Genomic DNA, 18,573 nt, shown 5'->3' on the forward strand with positions numbered 1-18,573 from the left:
TATAGGAAGCAAAATTAAATGCCTGGTGCTTACACGACGGCATGTTTTACAGGGGAGAAGGAAACTGTGCAGAAAATGCATGGGCTTTTATTGTTGGTTTTCATTGCCTGTATTGTGGTGGATGCTTTATGCTAGGGAGAGCAAGTTTAATTGAACCAGATCGCTGATTTCATATAGTAGGGGGCATGGGGGGTGTGTGTGTGTGTTTGTTTTGTTTTGGGTTTTTTCCGGAGTTAACCGTTTCGGGGACCAGAGGCAGGCAGGACTGGGCTCCGCAGCCTCCCAGTTTCGAGGCAGCAAATAAAAACACGTTACATAAAAACAAACACCGAGCCCGATTATCAAAGCCTCAATCTCTCTCTATTATTTTCCCTTGTATTTGGTGCTTTTTTTTTTTTTTTTAAAATCACATCTGTCGTTCCCAGCCTTTCCCAGGACTGCAAAGCAAAGCGGACAGCTTCCATGTGACCACCTAGCACAGGAGGCATTTTCTACTGGGAAACTTTGGAGCGGTTTTCTCCCTTCCTTTCCTTCTGAGAGCTCAGAAAAAAAGAAAATGTGTAATCTTCCCAGTGATTAAAGTCTCCAGTATTTGTCTTCAAACTTATCGGGCTTATCCAAACTTTTGTGTGTGTGTGTGTGTGTGTGTGTGTGTGCGCGCGTTCCCCCCGCGCCCCCTCCTTCTGTGCATTTGTAAAGTAGCCCCATCTAGCAATGATAAATATCCCTGTTGATCACTTGATTGATTACCTCTTGGAAAGGTCACGCGGGCTTGCAGTAATTTCCTTTTGCCTAAGGCTCCCTTTTCACTTTTACTCCCGCACGACAGCTCCAAGTATACAGGATCTTGATTTTTGATTTTTAACCCTTAAATAGCTCCCCGAAAACAATGCGTTGGTGAAAAGAAGGAGGAAAATCAGCCGGCGGGTCCGCGCTGCCCCAGCCCTCGCCGCGCTCTCCCGGGGCGGGTTTGGGGAGGGAGAGCCTCCCTCCCTTGCTCTCCTGCGGGCTGCGAATTCGGATTTAAACAACCAGACAAGCTATTAATTTACCCATGCTACCCAGGGTCCTGAACCCAATTAATTTCTAATAATTACAGCCCAAGGGGGCTGGAAGGATCCCTCTGCCTCTTTCTAGCCTTGCCACTTCGCGGCACCGAGGTCAGCATATAATAATAAAGTGTATATTTTGAAAGTGATCAGCAGAACAGTGAGTTATTGCAATGAATGAAAATTGTTTCCATTTTGGCTAATTGAGCCCGTGGCTGAAAAGCTGGAGTTCTGAGACTAAATAAAGAGGACTGTTTCATTTCAACGTGTGACTGGAAATCCCTGCATTGCTTTTCGGTCACCCAGCAAGAAGCTTAATTTCTTAACAGCAAACTTGAAATCAAGCGTTGGGTAAACAGTATTAATAATTGCATTACAATGATTAAATTAATCTTACTGGTAGCTAGGAGAATATAGATTGAGGTTGAATAACACGATGTAAAGTTCACTGCACAAAGACAATGGCACGACAAATACCTCGATGAAGAATTCCAACTTTTCTCGAAGTCGGCTGCGGGGCTTGTTCAATTATAATGTAAGGAAGAGAAAATTTCCTGTTACGGGGAACGCACTGAAACCTGTGTGTCAGGGGGTGCTTTTGGTCTCCAGCCTGTATTAGAAATAAATTTAATTCCACCCCTCCATCCAAAAAAACCCTCACAAAACCAAAAACAAACAAACAAAAAAATCAAACACCCCCCTCCAACTCCTCAAATTTAAATATTTCTGGCCGTGGACCTGCTGAAAACGAGCCCGCAGCCAGCCGCTTCGCACCCGGCGCGGAGGAGCCTCCCCGCATGAACGAAACGGATTTAGCGGGGGGGTGCCCCGGGCCTGTCGGGGGGGGGGCGAGCCCGGCGGGGCGGTGGCGGGCGCCGGCCCGGTGCCCCCCCGGGCGGGGGCCGAGGCACCTGCCGAGCTCCCGGGGCTCCCCGGGGCGGCGGGCAAGTGACGGCGGCTGGCGCGGCGGGGGTCGGGACTGCCCGCCCGGAGAACACGCATCTGTGGGCTCCCACGCGTGCTCCATTCGGCTCCGGGTGGGAGCGGGGTCCCCCGGCGGGGGCGGGACACGCGCAGCGCTGGCCCGGCCGGCGGCTGCGCCGGGGTCTCCGCTTTAACCGGGGTGGGGGGGGTGACGGGAGGCGCGGGGGGAATTTTGCAAAGTCCCCGCGCGTTTTGGGTTCTCCTGCGGGAAGCGGCGGCGCAGGGCGGGGCGGGGGGGCGGTTTGGGGCCGCCCCGGTGCAGCCCCGCACGGAGAGGCGCTGCCTCGCGAGCGAGGTTTGGCTCGGGCAGTGCCCGTCCGCCGAGGGCAGCCCCGGCCCCGCGTATCTCCCGCGCACCTCCCGCTCAGCCGGGGGGCCGCTCTCCGGCAGCCCGGGCTGGGCACCTCGAGGGGGTTGCGGCCGGAGGAGGCCGAGCCCGGTGCCCCCTGCGCGGGGGGCGTTGGGTGCAGCCCTGCCCGGCTGCGAGGGGGCGGGGGGGTGGGCACGGAGCAGCTGCGTGACCCTGGGGAACAAAAATAATAGTAATAAAAATAATAAAATCCCATTTGTAAATTAAAAATACAACGACGGCTCCGCAGAGAGGGTTCAAGCGCTTGCGCCTGTCCACCGGGAGTTTGGGGGGAGCGGCGTGGGATACGCGGTGCCCCCGCCCCACTGGGGGCTTGTCACCGGTGGGGTGCTGGGTGGAGGGGGGCGGTCTGGCGTGGAGACTCCGCGGGCGGCCCCGATCCGCAGCACCGTCAGGCGGGGGTGTGGTTGGGGGGGTTGAAGGGGGAAGGGGCGATGCTGAAGATTTTATTAAAACAAAAAGTTGAGCAGCGTGTATGTACTGGCGCAGCCCCGAGTCTGCAAGATTGTAATTTTCTTTTATGGTGTCTGGCAGGATTTGCAACAGATATTAATGGGAACATAAATAGCGCATGGAAGGTATTGAACAAAACTGTTTAATGCAAGGAGGTTGTACCAGAGGAAAATCTATATGTAGTTTGAATTGATTCATACTTCGGACACAGCCATCCCCTAAAGGAGTTCCCAATTTCTGCGCGCTCCCTCTTTGATTGGCAAACCCTGTAATTAAAACGGATTAGAGCCGTCGGTGTTACTGTTTTAAAAGAGCTTTTTTTTTTTTTTTCCTGCCCAACTGGTGGTGGCTGAGCAGAGTTCAAGGTGGGGAAAGACACTGTGTGCGCTGGGAAAGTGTAGGATTTAGTGGTACGCATACATAATAAAAGATATAATTAATCATATCTTTCTGTCTATATATACGTGGAAATCTACGATAATTGCGGCTGGGTGAGAATAAACCAGTTAAATGTTGCAAAGACGCCAGATCAGCGTTAATATCCCATAAAATAATAAAAAAAAAGGGCAGAAAACTGCTGTAATTTCTCCCCCCCCAAGCCACTGCCCCAGCGGGAGCGCGGATTTCCCCCCGCCGTACCCCTCCCGCCGGCTCCGTGGCCGCGCAGCCCAGCGGCGGCTGCCCGGCCCGGGGCCGGTGCCGGGGCAGGGGCCGGTGCCGCTGTCAGGGTCCCCACCGGCGGTGATGGATCGCTGCAAACTTTTTTTTTTTGGCGGCGCTGAACTGTTGAGGAGCGGGGGGGAGTCGCCCGTGCGCATGTGCGAAGGTGTCCAAACTGACAATGCTGGAGAGATAGCGAGCCGGGATCGAGAGAAAGGGAGAGTGTGTGTGTGTGCGGGAGAGGGCGAGGAGAGAGGGAGAGGGGGAGCGAAAAAGGAGGAAAAGCTCCGGGAGGAAAAAAAATAAAAAAAGCCCCCCCCACCCCAAGCCCACGCCAGCATCGGCCGCGGGACGGGCAGCATGCGATCCAAAGGCAGGGCGAGGAAGCTGGCCGCAAGTAGGTGCAATACCCCTTTCTCTTGGCTTTTCACCCTCCCTCTCTGCCATGTTGCATAGACGTCTGGTGCGGCGCCGAGCTCGCAGGCAACCTGCAGCGTCCCCCCCTTCCCGCGCTCGGCTGGACTGGGCTGGGATGGGCTCGGCTCGGCTCGGCTCGGCTAGGCTGGGCTCGGCTCGGCTCGGCCTGGCGGGGAGCTGGCTGGGGGGCGGCGGGAAGGAGTTGAGGGAAAGTTGGGCGGCGGGCGCTGGAAGTTACCGCCGCTGCCGGGGCTGGAGTGGGGTGGGGGAGTCGAGGAAGGGGATGCGGAAGGCTCCGGGCCCTATAGTGGGCGCTGTCGGCTGTCGGCGGGGCTGGGGGCCGCGGGGGGGGGGGGGCGTGGGTGAGTGTGCGTGGGGGGGTGTGTGTGCGTGGGGGTGTGTGCGTGTGCATGGAGGGGCAGCTCTGCGGGGGGAGGCGGCGAGCCCCGGGCGCAGGTAGCCGGTGCGGAGCTACTGGGGACACCCCCCCTCTTCTTCTTCTTTGGCTTCTGCCAACTCCCCCTCTCCAATCAAACCCACTGTCAGCGGGTCACATCAAACCACATCGCGCGTGGGAGCGGGGCCGCGCGTGGGGCCGCACGGTGGAGCGCGGGTGGGGACGCGGGAGCCGCCCCGCGTAGCCGGGATGCCCCGCGCGGGTGAGAGCAGCGGGGCCCGCTGGAGTCACCCGCGAGAAGTTGATGTCAACGCTGAAATTTCAGGCGCTTTTCCAGCAGTTTTACACAGTTTGGCCGCCCGAAGGTCTCTGTGCCGCGAGGCGGGGGCTCGGCCGTCCACACGCAAATCCCGATTTATTTAATTATTTGCCTTACGCTCACCTCATCTGTTTCTCCTTTATGACAGGGATCCTTGCTTTTAACTGCTGCGGTATCGGGGCTTTTTTTTTTTATTAAAAGAAAAAAAAAAAAACCCGAGGGAATCAACAGCAAAACTTCGCCAGATTTCGCGTCCTATTTTAAAAGCAGCTGATGTCTTTATTTTCTCTGACACATTTGGGCAAGTTTCATTTGATATCCGTGGCGATGGCAACTCATATTCCCGAGTGAAAAAAAAAAAGGGCAGGCGGGGAGGAAAAAAAAAAGTCAGTTGAAATGTTGCATAAGTCGCGTGACGTAAAAAGCAGATGCTTATTTACTCTTTATTTGTGGAAGGGGAAAAAAATAGAGGAGCGTGGAAAAGGGGAAGCGAGAGATCTCTGCGGATCATCATCAGCTTTTCTGTGAACCTTAACAATAACAGCAGCAACCTGCATTTGATTAGGTGATTTTCAAGTGGATAATCCAGCCCCCGCAATTTGAAAACAAATATGTTGTTAAATCTCCAGGTTGCCATCCCTACTTTGGAGCTAATTATGGAAAAAAAAAAATATCTCACGTCCCCGACCAAATCCGTCATGTTTCCTTGCCTTTCCCTTGCTTTTCTCGCTGCGCAGCGATGCCGGGCTGCTTCTGCTCCGCGGGCGAGAGCCGACCAGACGGATCTGCAAAGTTTCTGCTCTGGGTTACTCTTGGCTTTCGCTACAGCAGCAGCAGCAGAACTTCCCCCCCCCCGACAGATGAGTTGCGTTAAATAATCCTTTGGTTACAATCCTCTCATAAAGGAAATATTATTGAAAAAGCTGGGATTATTTTTCTCTTTTTTTATTTGTGTGTGTGTGTTTCGAAAAGCTGTTTCTTCCCCCTCCCCGAAGACCGTCTCAGTTTCATGGCAAGTGGAAGGAGGGTTGGAGGCGACCCCGGTAATTTAGTCGTTCGAGAGGAAAAGTTTTTAGCTTTTCACTTCTTTCTGCCTTGGTTGGGAATAGAAAATATTTTGTAGCCTTTACCGTCTTACGTGGAAAACGGTGCAGGTCGGGATCAAGCGCGCTTATTTTATTATTAAACTTTTACTGCTTTGTGCGTGAAATAAAAATCGCCCCGACTGTGTGACCGTCGGTAATAGCCAGGAAAGCTTTTTCCTCTTAATTAAGGGAGAATACCCGAAGTGCGCATTTGCTTGACCTCAGTGTAAAATTGCTAAAAAATAATTTTGCGGCTTTGACCTCCCCAAAAAAGTAAAAGCAAAAAAAAATCAGAAGAAACAAAAAGAGCCACGCTGGGGATAGCTAGTGATTTTTTTTTTTTTAATGCCTAGCCTAATAAAAATAAGGGAAAATCACGCTGAAGTCTTTCCCCTTGCCGCGCGTTCGGGAAGGAGCGGTGCGGGCAGCCGCGCTGCACCTGCGCGGGCAGCCGCGCTCCGCGCAGCGCCGGGACAGCCCCCTCCCGGCCCCGGGGGCAGCTGCTTTTCCACGCGGGTGGGTTTGTGCCCGCCTGGTGAAACTGTATCCCCGGATGACCCCCGCCCCGGCCCCGCCGGCGGCCCGGGGCAGCCCCCAGACGCCCAGCGGCCTCGTAAAGAGGCGGGAGGGGGTCGGATTAGGGGAACGCACGTGGATCAGGCGGCACTTGTTACTTTTACACTTTATCACCACTTTTTTACAGGCAATTTAGCGCAGCCAAGGTAGATCCAGATCCCTCCAACCATCTGAGATAGTAAAATAACACTTTCCTAAGTTTCAGCAGGTTTTCCTGCGCCTGTAATTTGCCTCGGTCTAGCACTTGCAAGGATTGATTGAAAAACAGAGCTGGCAACTTTATTTGCCTGTTTAAGGCTCCGTCCGGGAGCTCGTTTTCGAGCAGGGTGGTGTTTGCCGGGCCCCAGCTCCCGGCCGCGGCCGCGGGGCTGTTTTCGTGCCGCCGCTTTGCCATGGCCGCTGCCTCGGCGCGCCCGCCTCGCCGCGGCGCCCCGTGACGGCCCCGCGCGGGCCCCGCCGGCGCGCGCCCGGCCGCCCGCCCGGGGCACTCGCCACCGCCCCGGCACCGGGCCCGGCCCGGCTGGGCTCGGCCCGGCTGGTCTGGGCTCGGCCCGGCGCTGACCCCGGGTGGCTTCTGCGCGGCGGGTGCGGGCGCGGGAGGCTGCGGAGATGGGCGAGACAATCCCGTTCTCTGCCGGGCGCATTTTCACCAGGCACTTCATTAACCCTTTTCAGGGTGGAGAGCGTGCATGTGGCTTTTCGCTCCCTCTTTCTGACTTCTTTTTACGCTCTTTCTTTTCCTTCCTTTTCCCTCTTTCTGTTTCTTTTTCTCTTTCTTTTTCTTTCTCTCTCTCCTCCTCCCTCCCTCTCCCCTTTTCTCTTTCTTTCTGTTTCTCTCCTTTCTTTTCCTTCCTTCCTTTCTTCTTCCTTCCTTTTTCCTCCTCTCTCCGTTCCTTTCCCTCATTCTTCTTCTCCCTTTCTCCCTTTCTCTCTCTTTCCCTCCCTCTCCCCAGCAGCCACCACTGAATTTGGGACCACCTTTGTGGTGCTGCAGCAGGCGATGCTGCCTGGGGCTGAGCCCATGGCCTAGCTCCCTGATGCTTGCCGGCTGCTCCCTGGCCACAGCGGTGGGCTGCAATGCAGGGCAGAGAAAGGACACAAAGGAAAAGGATGGTCCGAAAGGCGACCTCGTTATTAATACAGCCTTGCTTGTAAATGAAAAATGTAACCCTTGTTAATTAACGCTGTTTACACGGGGTACAAGAAACTTAAGAAATGTTTCTACAAAGGGGAAGGAACTGTTTACAAAACTCTTTCAAAAGTGTGACATATTGCTGCAGTTCCAGCACTAAAAAGCCAAACACACTTACACGCCTTTGAAGTTGGCTGGCTGAGGCAACATTATTTGACTCGGATTCAGATATTGCTTGTGGGTATAACTAATGGCTTTTACCTAGTTAGTGGGCTGGGAGGGGCGAGGGCCTGGGCGCCGTGGCCATTGGGTCCCTCTGGAGAGCCGGGGCTGGCTCCCCGCCAGCTCTGTACAATGTCAACATTGAATATTTGAATTCCCAGACTCTATTTAACAACTTTCTAAATAAATAAACTCATTGTGTGTCTGTGTTTAAAATTATTTCACCTCTTTCATGAAAGCTACAGCATCTTATTACACCAGCCTCTCAGGCTGCTTTTCCCCCTTTTCTTTCCAAACAAACACAAACGGAGCTGAGCACGGGAGTGTTTTTTTACCACCCCGTATCTCTCCCTCTCTCCCCCTCTCACTTTCTGTCTGTCGTCTCGTGAAGCACAAGTGGAAGCTGCTCGGACATCCCACGATGTCCTTAGTGGGATGGCTCTGAGCACCCTGCTATCTAATCATAACTAAAACCAAAGCCAGGTTCACCAAGTCGGTTAAAAATTAATCATTTCTAAAAGGAGGCCCATGTGAGTGCCATTGCTGCAGCAGTGCCCTGTACATACTCAATCATTTTGGCTGCTGTGCCGTAGCCGGGCTCCAGGGACAGCTTTCATTGTTGTTGCCATAAATGGCTATTAGTGTTCATATTCACCTATTCACCTAGTTATTTAAGTGCACATAAGTGTGTATGTGTCTGTGCTTACTGTATACATGTGCGTTCATAACATACCTTTTTGTTTATGCCACAGAGATACATATGTGTCTGTCTGTATGTATAAAATACCTATATATATGTGTGTGCACATACAGAGAGAAAAGCAGGTAAATAAATTCGATACCGGCAATTGCAATGAATGTATGAACTGGTTTAGAGAGGGATTGTGGCATGCTCCTGGGGTGCTTGCGGCCTGTGCACCTATGTCTGCACATCCACACACTCTGAAATGTTGAGGATGCCTATAGGGAACACACACAGAGTTGGTATACAGGAGCCTATATGTTGTTCCCTGGGATGCTTCCCAAATGCACTAATTGTGTACTTCTGTGGTGGCAGTATTCATTGTAGAATATTTATTGGCTTCACGTGTAAGTAAAGGTGTCTGGACAGAGACAGTATTTCTGTCTGCCCTGGGGAGCACAGCTCCCTGATAAAGCCAGGGTTGGTGATAAAGCCGTGAGTTGCTGAAGAAGAAAGTGGAATAATTTTCTGCCAGGACAGGTACGTGGTGCGGGAGGGTAAAGGAAAGTAGCGGTGGTTCCTCCAGCCCAGAGTGAATGAGGAAAGGGCAGTGGGGAAGCAGATGGAATTTTATAAATCTCAGCTAATGAAGTCTTGTCTGCAGGAATTGCCTTGCTTTTCAGTAAACCACTTTCTAAACAGATGTAGTTTAACTTTGGAAGGACTTGTTCAGACACTTCGGTTTCTGACCAAGAATTCATGATATTTGTTTATTTAAAATTTAACTAGGTTAGCTGTCATTTTTGGAGCGACTTGGTGGTCTTTTGCCATAATTTAATACAATCAGTTTTACATCATTTCAGTTTAGTTAGGCAAGGAGTGGTTTATGAAGAGCATGAAGAGCACGAAGAGATTTAATCCCACGTGGTTTTCAAACTAGCAGATACAAATATCATATTATCCAGTAGACAGAGCTAGAACTAGACAAATGCAGATTAGAAATACAGTTTGTGTTTTAAGTAGTGAAGGTATTTAACTGGTAAAACAATTTACTGAGAGCTGGGTGGATTTCAACATCACTGGAATTCCTTTGTCTTAATTAAGGTTGGCTGTTTTTCTAAAAAGATACGAGCTAATCCAAACAGGAATTAATTTAGGGAATTCCTGTAGCCTGTGTTATACAGGGGGGCAGACCAGACCACTCTTCCTGGTTTTATAATCTATGCACCTAGTTAAAACAGTGCTGTTTCATATGGAGATATAAGCTCAAGGCTGGGATCACAGGAATGCACTTAAAAACTAAATGACCATTAAAAAAAACGCGTTCAACTCAGACAATGCAGAACCAATGCCTGGATCAAAGTCTTTTCTCTCCTTACTGCTGCTTACCTGTATCGTAGGCGTCCCTGGAGCCGCGCTGGGCTCAGGGGTGCCCTGTCCCTGCATTTAAGGGCAAAGGCAAAGATGGGTTTTGCAAAGATGGGAAGGAGGAATAGCGTGTACACGCTGAGGTTAGGATAGAGAGAACGGGGTCTAGGGTCCCAGAGGTTTGATTACTGCTCTGCAATGGCTTTTCAGTGGGTTCCTGCCATATTAATGTGCAATTGGTTACTGCTGCAGTTCTTAAAACCCAGACAAGACCAGTATAGATCATGATGTGGACCAATGAGCATCGGAAAGCATCTCCAGGCCCCCTTCACTGCAGGGGCTGCTGGAGGGAGGTGTTTGCTGGCAGATAAACTCAGCTAAGAAACAGCAAGGTGGGGAAGGGGATGGAGAAGCTAAGGAGAAGTGGATGTTGTTATCCCCAGGACTCTGTCTCTTTGCATTGCCATTTTAAATCAAAAAATTAAAATGCTCAGGGTATAAAGCAACCCTGCCTGATCATTCATTGACTTTAAGTTCCCTCCCTTTTGTTTGCATTTCCAGGCTATAGCGAGGCATTACTTTCTGCAGTGCTGCTGGAAGAAAAGGCAGCCACAGAGCCGTGTGGGAGGAGGGAAGCTAGCCTGCAAGGAATATTGTATTTGGTGCTAAATATGTAACAAAGAGAAAGAAATGTGAGCTAATCCAGCAATAGGAGTTGGGAAGTGAAATACAATTAATTTTATTTCAGGGTTTAATACTGTGGTCTGTTTCAGTGAAGCATTATCTTTTAAACGAGGATATATGCAACGACATAAAACCCCACTACCTTAAGGGAATGTCAAAGTTTGATCTACAAAATAAAGGAAATTCAAAGTTAAGGCTGAAATGTACCACATGGCCTCCAAGTCCCAGGAACAACAGGAGGCAAGGAAGTAGCTAAAGGTATGGACTGCACTTTAAAATGAGTCCAGCAACTACCAAGCTGCCAGCGCTCGTTGCAGATACGCAGCACGGTTCGAGCTGGGATTTGTATTGACTAGACAGAGGTTGGCTCAACAAGATCTGTGATGATTTTGGGTCTTTTTGGAAATCTTGGCTGATCTGTGGTGAGCATGAGAGTTTTATGGTGGAAGGATTGCAGGTCTGGGCTTAATTTAGACAATAGAAACACTCTGTCCCCTTTGGCACCAACAGCTTTTGTTTAGAAAATCTCATATTGGAGCAAAATTTTGGTTCAGAAAAGAGATATACCCAAATTGCAGGAATACCTTTATTCCTTTTCTGAAGAATTGCTTATATGTCTGAGTGGGTGCACTACTTTTTATCCCTGTTTAAACTCTAAACTAAATTTAAATTGCCTGTAAAATAATCCTCAGAATGGAAACTGCCACACAACCGTAGCCCTTGCTCCCTGACCCAAACCCATATTCCATTGCAAAGCAGTGCGCTGCTCTGTTTCATGATTACAGTAAGTTAGAAACCAGAAGAGCAAGACTTCTATGAATAGGTTATTTTTGGCAATTGCATCACCAATTATGTATAAAATTTCAAAAAATATGAGTTCTGCCAGTTTGATCTCTGAGAGGGCTACAGAAAATGAAAGCTTTGAGACTGTTGTAACATCATACTATTTTGTCTATTAGATATCATTAGATTACCAGAATACTGAGACCTTCGTATCAACCAATCTAACAAAAATTTCCCAGGTGGTTTAAATTAAAAAATTAGCCATAAATATATTTTGTATAATGCAATTTATTATGGATGTTTATTGTGTGCAGTGGGAAAATGTTTGGTTTCGGATGATCTTACTGTATAACATGTGCCCTACTGAAACTGTTTATACTGCAGGCTGCTGCAAAGGCCCCAGCCTAATTCTGAGACCGGCCGGGCTACACGCTCCGGAAGCCACAGGAAGGCAGAGCCCTTCCCCTGGAAAACCAAAGGGGCAACAGCATCTTGTATGGGACCTGTGCAACAAAAAAAACTTGGCTGTGGGGGAAGAGCTGAATGGCAGAGAAATCTGGAGGATGGTTCAGGACAATGTTGTTTACTAGGGAAAATGGGATTAAAATGATAGCAGATCCCAGCAGGTCCTGTTATACTGGGATGGGGGGCTCACCTGTGTCCAAGGGATGTTTTGCTTCCCGCATCCCATGTTTTATCAAGCCTCCTCTTATTTCAGCAGGGTCTGGCAAGTGGGGCTCTGCACTAACATTCACCCATGACTCCAGATTTGCCCTTCTGCAGCAGAGAGCGGGGACTAACCTAGCCCTGTGATGGACACATCCACCCTCCGCTGGGATGCTGTGACAGGGAGCCGATAGCTTCAGAAAAACATCTTCTGCCCCCTCTCCTTTTCTTTTGCACGAAGTCCACATGCTGGCAAGGGTGAAATCATTCCTCAGTTTAAAAAAAAACCTCTCACCCCCCGCCCAAGCTCCTTCACACATGTATTAACACCAAACTGGCAAAGCCAATGGAAAAGGATTTTGCATTTTGGCAGCAGAGCTGGCTCAGTGCTCGCTGCGGGCCTGTTCCCAAACCCACTGGAGCTGAAGGAGCTCGTACCGACATCAACAGGCTTTGGATCAGGTCTGGCTGGGAGGAATCTGCTTCCCTTCCTTCTCGGGGGTGGGGTGGTTATCAGCAGCTTTTCCTCTGCGGTGAGCCCCAACATGCGATGTTGTAACAGATACCTGGATTTACATCAGTGTAAGTGAATTAGGTTGGCCCTATAATCTGGCCTCATTTAAGAGTCATTTTAGCCATTACGATGAAATACGAACGCTGCTGGTGGGAGGACTGCGGTGACTTCGCATACTTGTTGCCCGCCGTGCCCCATCCATTCCCTGTGCTCCCCATCTCTCCCGTGGGTCGAGGACTGTGGCGGGCGCTTGAGGGGTGCGGGAGGTGTCCAGCACCCCTGGCTTGCGCTGCAGGGCTCTGTGTCCCAAGGACTGCCGTTCTCCAAATAGCCTGAATTTGCACCTTCTAAATAAATAGCTTTGCTGCTGAAAGTACCTGGTGCCTCTAGTAAGAGCTCCGTTTAACTCCTCCCGATTTCATCTCAAGCAAACAGAAGGTATGTGAGAGACAAGCACTGACCGCTGGAAAAAAATCACCCCAAGCATGTCTAAAACATGGAGTCACTGGTGGTGCTTGTATTTTTGATTTAAAAACCATTTAACATTTCCAGCGTTTGACAGAACTGATTAACATTTCCATCTTGAAAACTTTTTGCAATTTGAACTTATCGTGGCACGTTTTATTTACTTGCACCTTGATGAGGAATTAAGCAATGCTTTTTGTGAGTTTTAATCTTTCCCATTCTCTTTGTGGCTCCGTATAAAGGGCGAAAAGGAAACATGCTGTTTGAAAGAATTTTGAAGTGATGTTTCTATTTACTTTTTTTAGGCTCTTGATGTATTTTTGGCTGCAGGGACTGGCATGGAGTATTGGTCTAAGAATACACAACATCGAAAAGCAAAGGGATATCAGCTGTATTTGAGTTAACAGCCCTGCTTCATGCTTTTGCTGTTTCGTTACTGTATCATGGTAATGATAATTCACAGCAATAATGAAGACTTGTTAATTGTAAAAGGTAAAGAGTATTATCTATTGTTTCGATTCTTGCAGTTCATATAGTAAGCAATATCTCAGTAGTCACTGGCTGCCTGAGTAAGTGCTATTAAACATTCATGCTCTGCCTGAATAATTGCTATCCAGGAGTTTGTGGTACGTGGTGTGTTGGAAGATCCCAGGTAAAGCCAAGGCAACTGAGAAATGAAGAAATGATGCACTAGGTCACTCCAGATGATGCAGATCAGAGAGATCCAAGGGAATAAAACCATGCAGTGTCTTTAATATCACTGACCAGGCTCAGAATGACAGAAAAGCTGAAATTGCCTGTACTGAGCCAATGCCCTGAGTGAAAACTGAACTGAGACTGAGCCAGAAGGGGTGGCGCAGAGTTAGACCCAGGATGGGATGCAGCAAAGCTTCCCAACCGGTGCTTTCACCACGGACCACGCTGAAGGATCAGCCGTGGACCAAACTCGGAAGATTTATTTCCAACCTGACATTATTATGACTTGACTTAAAGCAGCGACAGCAGAACCCAGCCAGGACTGGATGCCTGTTGTGCTGAGCTCTGTGCAAACACGGGCAGTCCGTGCAGAGCTTAGGCCCTAAGAAAGGCAGATTAAACTTCAGGCCTGCTGCCCTACGTATGCAATTACAGCGTCGTTGGAGGCAGTAATACAATCCTGAGGAGAAATGGATGCTTTGAGGAAAATGCATGGACTGCAGAGTGCTAGGCTTTCCACTTGCATATGGGTGGATGTGCTTCAGCTTTAATCCCATCAGACCTCTCACTCTGCCAGCAAATGCCCCCCAGTTCCATTTTAGACAACCCTATTATTTTTGGCTGGTAACCTTGGGTGATCAAGCCACATTAAGCTATGAGTATCCTTGCAGCGTCACCCACTTGCTTTCAAAGAAAATAGCTCTGAGATTCGCTGTGAAGGAAGAGGGCAATACCAGCAGATAATCCAGCCCCATAAAATCCCCGGGTTGTGGTTCCAGCCCTCTTTCCACCTGGGTACTGCAAGAGGGGATGTGAGCAGTGTGGCTGGCAAGTGCCAGCAACCAAAAAGTCCCTCAAGCCTATAAGGTTTATTAAGGTTCTTTTTAAGTCTGTGCCAATAAAAAGGGTCCACGCAACCTCTGAGTCAGGCTTCATAAGCTCAGTTTTATGTTCAGATAATTTGGAGCCAAACCGTCATGGAGTTCACATAGAGAAATGCCCCACGGAGCATCACAAACTGCGAAGAAAATATGCTGAGGAAAGAGAGGACTGATAATTTTATGGCTTTCCTTGAAGTTAGGCAGTAAAATGGGCTTTATTTAGCAATTTCCTAACTTCTGATTGCAATTTTGTTACCAGTGCAACAGTTTTAGATATATTTTGTAAATAGGGAGAAATGTTAGAAGCCAAGGCACTATGGCTTTGTGCATGGCAGGCAGACCTGCCGTGGGAAGCAGTGCCATGCACTCCTGCTTCCCATAATGTTTGATTTTTGGATCAGACCGCTGGGCAGGACATGGCGATGGTGCTCAACGCTGCTGTGGAAAGCTATGCATTGAGTCCAGTGTGGCTGGGTAGCCCTCGGAAGAAATGGTGCTTTTAAAGCCAACTGAATAGTTTGACCCAGGTCCAGGGATGAGCAGCATACAGTTATTTTTGGAGGGTGAAGCATTTCTAATTTGAAGTATGTTTAAGAGCCCTGATTTTTGCAGATGAGGTGATCATCACAATCTCAAGGCTCATCTTCCAAAACAGAGACTATTAAAATCACTCATTTTTTAGCCTTTTGTTCAAAATATGTGTGTGTAAATCTAGGTCCAGAATACCTTTGATGGGATTTACAAGATAAACCTCTGTTATGTTTGATCCTCACACAAATAGTTATTTTACACTCAGCATGGTTCATCTTTTAAAAAACTATTTTACAATGTAATAATTCACACCTGCTTCTCTTTGGGAAGTCATTTATAGAAGGAAAATTAAATGTGGCCCGGCATTTAGAGGGAGTGCTGCTGATACATGCAACAGCTCAAAATGTTGAAGGAAGTGACTATGTGTATGGGAGAAGATGCCATCTTGACCTTGGCGGTTTGTTTAGTAGACACTAAATCACGGACATTTCTCCTTCCAGTTATAACTGGTCTGAAAATTCAGATATAACCTTAAAAGCCCTTTCTAGGCTTTTAAACAGAATTTAGACCTCATCAGTGCTTGGTATTATTTATATAGCTTGAATGAGAAAAGGGAATGCAGAGGCCACTGTGGGAAAGGTAGAAAAAGGAGAAGAAACTAGAGAAAAAAGGAGTATTTGTTCCGATGGTTGTATTTCCTTTTCAAAACGTTGCCCCTCATGGTGCCACAGAGCAGAGAGAATGAGAAAATATTTGATGTCTTTTTACCCACTTTGTTTATGCACCTTGTTTATGCACCTTGTGCATATGACAGCCAGTAACCATCAAAGTAGTCCTGCCAACCTTCTGTATTTCACTGGAAGGAAAGGGCTATCCCTCACTGTCAGCAGCAAAGGTAGCACTGGAAATGAGATGGAAGGGAGCAGCCAGTAGGCAGGGGTGGTGGGAGAGAGAGGACTGGGAGATGGGACATGCCTGATGCATTGCTGTCAGACCCCTGAGCAAAAGGAGGCAAACAAATCAGCTCTGCTGGCACCTTTCTGTGCAAGAATATTAAAGTAATTCAGGACAACTCATTTAAGAGATGATCAGTGTTTTTCAAATACTAAATAGGCCCTAAATATGCTTTTCTCCATGGTTTCATCTCCCCAGTGTCATACCAGTTTTTTGAATATATATACATATATATATGCATGAGCTCAGCAAGCTAACATGGCTAAATCACCTCCATGCAACCTGACCTCCTGCTTAGTCTCCTGTTTCAGAGGCTCAGTGTGAACTAAGGTGCTGGGCATACTCTTCAGGTCTACATATTTCCTCTGGGTTCCTGCTCTGCAGAAATAGCTGTGCTCTGTGGGTCGGTGAAGATCCAGCTGAAGCTTGCGAGGGCTGGAGGGAGCAGTGTTGCTTTAGGCTCCCTGCCTGCGGAGTGACATATCAGAAGTAATAAGTCTGAGCCTGAGCTGACGTCTAACAGCATCGGAGAGCGGGCTGGAAGGCTGAACTTCTGCAAAAATGAAAGCAAGGAATTTAACAGCAGTAAAAAAGAGGTTAAGGAAAGAACAAAAAGGAAAGGAAATAAAAGTGATACGAAAGGCTAGAAAAACAGCTATGTCCAAATATTAACCTCTGCTGCTGTATTTTGACACTGGACTGAGTTAATAGAAGTACATGGCGAATACATGTTAAGTTAGAAGAAGGTACTTAATTTCAGAAATTATCTGGATCATCTCGATACAGAAAATATTTTAGCAAAAGATATTTTCTGTGTGTTCAAATCTGCCAATAGCTTGAAGACATATTCTGCAGGAGGCTAGCAAGAGAAAGTATGTTTTACTGGTGGGGTTTTCAGCCAAACTGTCTTGCTCTTGGAGTTTCTTATCCTTTTCTTCTCCAAGATACCTTTCCCCCGACCGTCAGAGGAGCAGAAGCAGACAGATCTTTCCCTGGCCGATCAGATGTGGCCTGCCCAGGCATACCTCCTATCAGCCACAGGAACCACACAGATAGCGCTGTCAGAGGGTTTTTTTCGTTAGCACGCTAAAGGAACAGCCCCAGAGCATCCGGAGCTAAACTGGTGTAAAACCAGTGTGAGAGCAGAACGCACTTTAGCAGGGGATGGACTGGATGCAGTTCTGCTGGCTCTTCGCCCCTGGGATCCATCCAGGGTGGGGAGAAAGCAGATACAGGGTAGTCTTCACTCTGTCAAGGTCTTCTTTAGCCTCTGGTGCTTAGAAGAAGAAAATATTTACAGTTCTTTAAAATAGGGATTTTTCTCTCCCTTTTGGATTACTGGATGTTCCTGAAGATTGCATTCTTCTATGAGCATCATTTAGTTTCGGAGCATAGAATCAGAGTGGGACAGCCTGGGCTTTAATTTCTGGGAATATCTTTTTAGGCTTGTTTTCATGGATATATAACAACATTATTTGATCTATCCATCTCTTATTCCACTTCCCAATATACAGAATTATCAAGACTACCCACCAGTCACTCTCCCATTTTCTAGCCCTTGCTGCCATTATAATTTTTTAAGGATATCTTTCTGGTATTACAGCTATGCTGATCATGGTGGCTTTAAAAAAAAATTACATATATGAAGTCTTAAAAAAAACCTCAGTTGAGATGTGCAACACCAGCTGAAGAGAAGCAAAAGATTAGACTTGAGTTATATCATTACTGGCTTCCTGAGCATCCAAGTGAGGAAAGGGCTGTTAACTGAGTTGTGGGACTCTTTCAAATGAACAAGAAAAAGTAGTGTAGAAGAGCAGGACATCTGCTTTTATAATTATGCACTGACGAGCTGGCACTATGCACCGCCTGATGTTGTCCTCTGCAGCCTTTTAAGTACCCAGGCTGCCCAGCTGATTTCTTCCTGTGGTTGCATCAGGATTTCTCAGGTTTTCAGAGGCTTGCTCGGACATTCATGCACCTTACATGCCAGATGGCCTGAGATACGATGGGACGCAGGGGTGGTGGGAGATACGGGAGGCAAGATCACTCGGTACAAGGGAAAAAGAGATTGTGAGGGTGTGTCCAGTCTCTCCTGAGCTCCCTCTCCGTGCAGCTGAGTGAGCATGTGCTCAGCTGTGCCACATCATGGTGAAATTGGGCCTTCCATTTTGGGCTTGTTTGCAAGATAATTAGTGACTGTGAAGGCTGGCTCCATGTTAGGCAGAAGATAATGCTTCTTCCTGCTAAGCATTTTGCTCTTCATTCTGTAAGACACTGTGGAAAGCCTTGCTGGTGTTTTACAGCCTGCTCCAGGTAGGGTTGTGTGTTTGCAGGGTGGTGGTCTTGGGTATCGCTCAGCTGGTGGTGGGTTGGGCCCAGGGGCTGATTTGCCTTTTGGGCTTTGGCACATGTGAAGCTGTCTCTTTGCTGCCTCAGTTTCCCCCAGCGCTGCCTGCAGCTGAAGCTGGGGGGTGTTTCTATCTCCTTGCTGTAGTTACATGCTATAGCAGCAGTCTCGAGCTGTTCTCTCGGTGCTGGTATCAACAAAATGCTTTTCCTTCTGGAATTTGACCTGCAGCTACAAGAGATGATCTGATGTTTTCTTGAGTTTCTGTAAAATTTTCAGTTATTTAGTGTTGTGTCTACCGGTACTGATTATTTTTCAATGTTTGTTACAAAATATCA

General features: G+C 48.4%; 1 protein-coding gene across 5 annotated transcripts in view; it reads left to right on the top strand.

Annotated features, from left to right (window-relative positions):
- Positions 1 to 3,876: 3,876 nt before the first annotated feature.
- MECOM (MDS1 and EVI1 complex locus) overlaps positions 3,877 to 18,573 on the top strand; it is a gene marked incomplete at its 5' end in the record, with an annotated part of 343,663 nt that continues 328,966 nt past the window's right edge. For all 5 annotated transcript variants that reach the window (XM_082003571.1, XM_082003573.1, XM_082003572.1 and 2 more), the window contains one exon: positions 3,877 to 3,913. In XM_082003571.1, coding sequence (XP_081859697.1) covers positions 3,877 to 3,913 — 37 coding nt within the window. The remainder of the gene's footprint in view (positions 3,914 to 18,573) is intronic.

This window comes from Phaethon aethereus (genome assembly GCF_964289735.1).
Source record: "Phaethon aethereus genome assembly, chromosome: 9".
NCBI lineage: Eukaryota > Metazoa > Chordata > Aves > Phaethontiformes > Phaethontidae > Phaethon > Phaethon aethereus.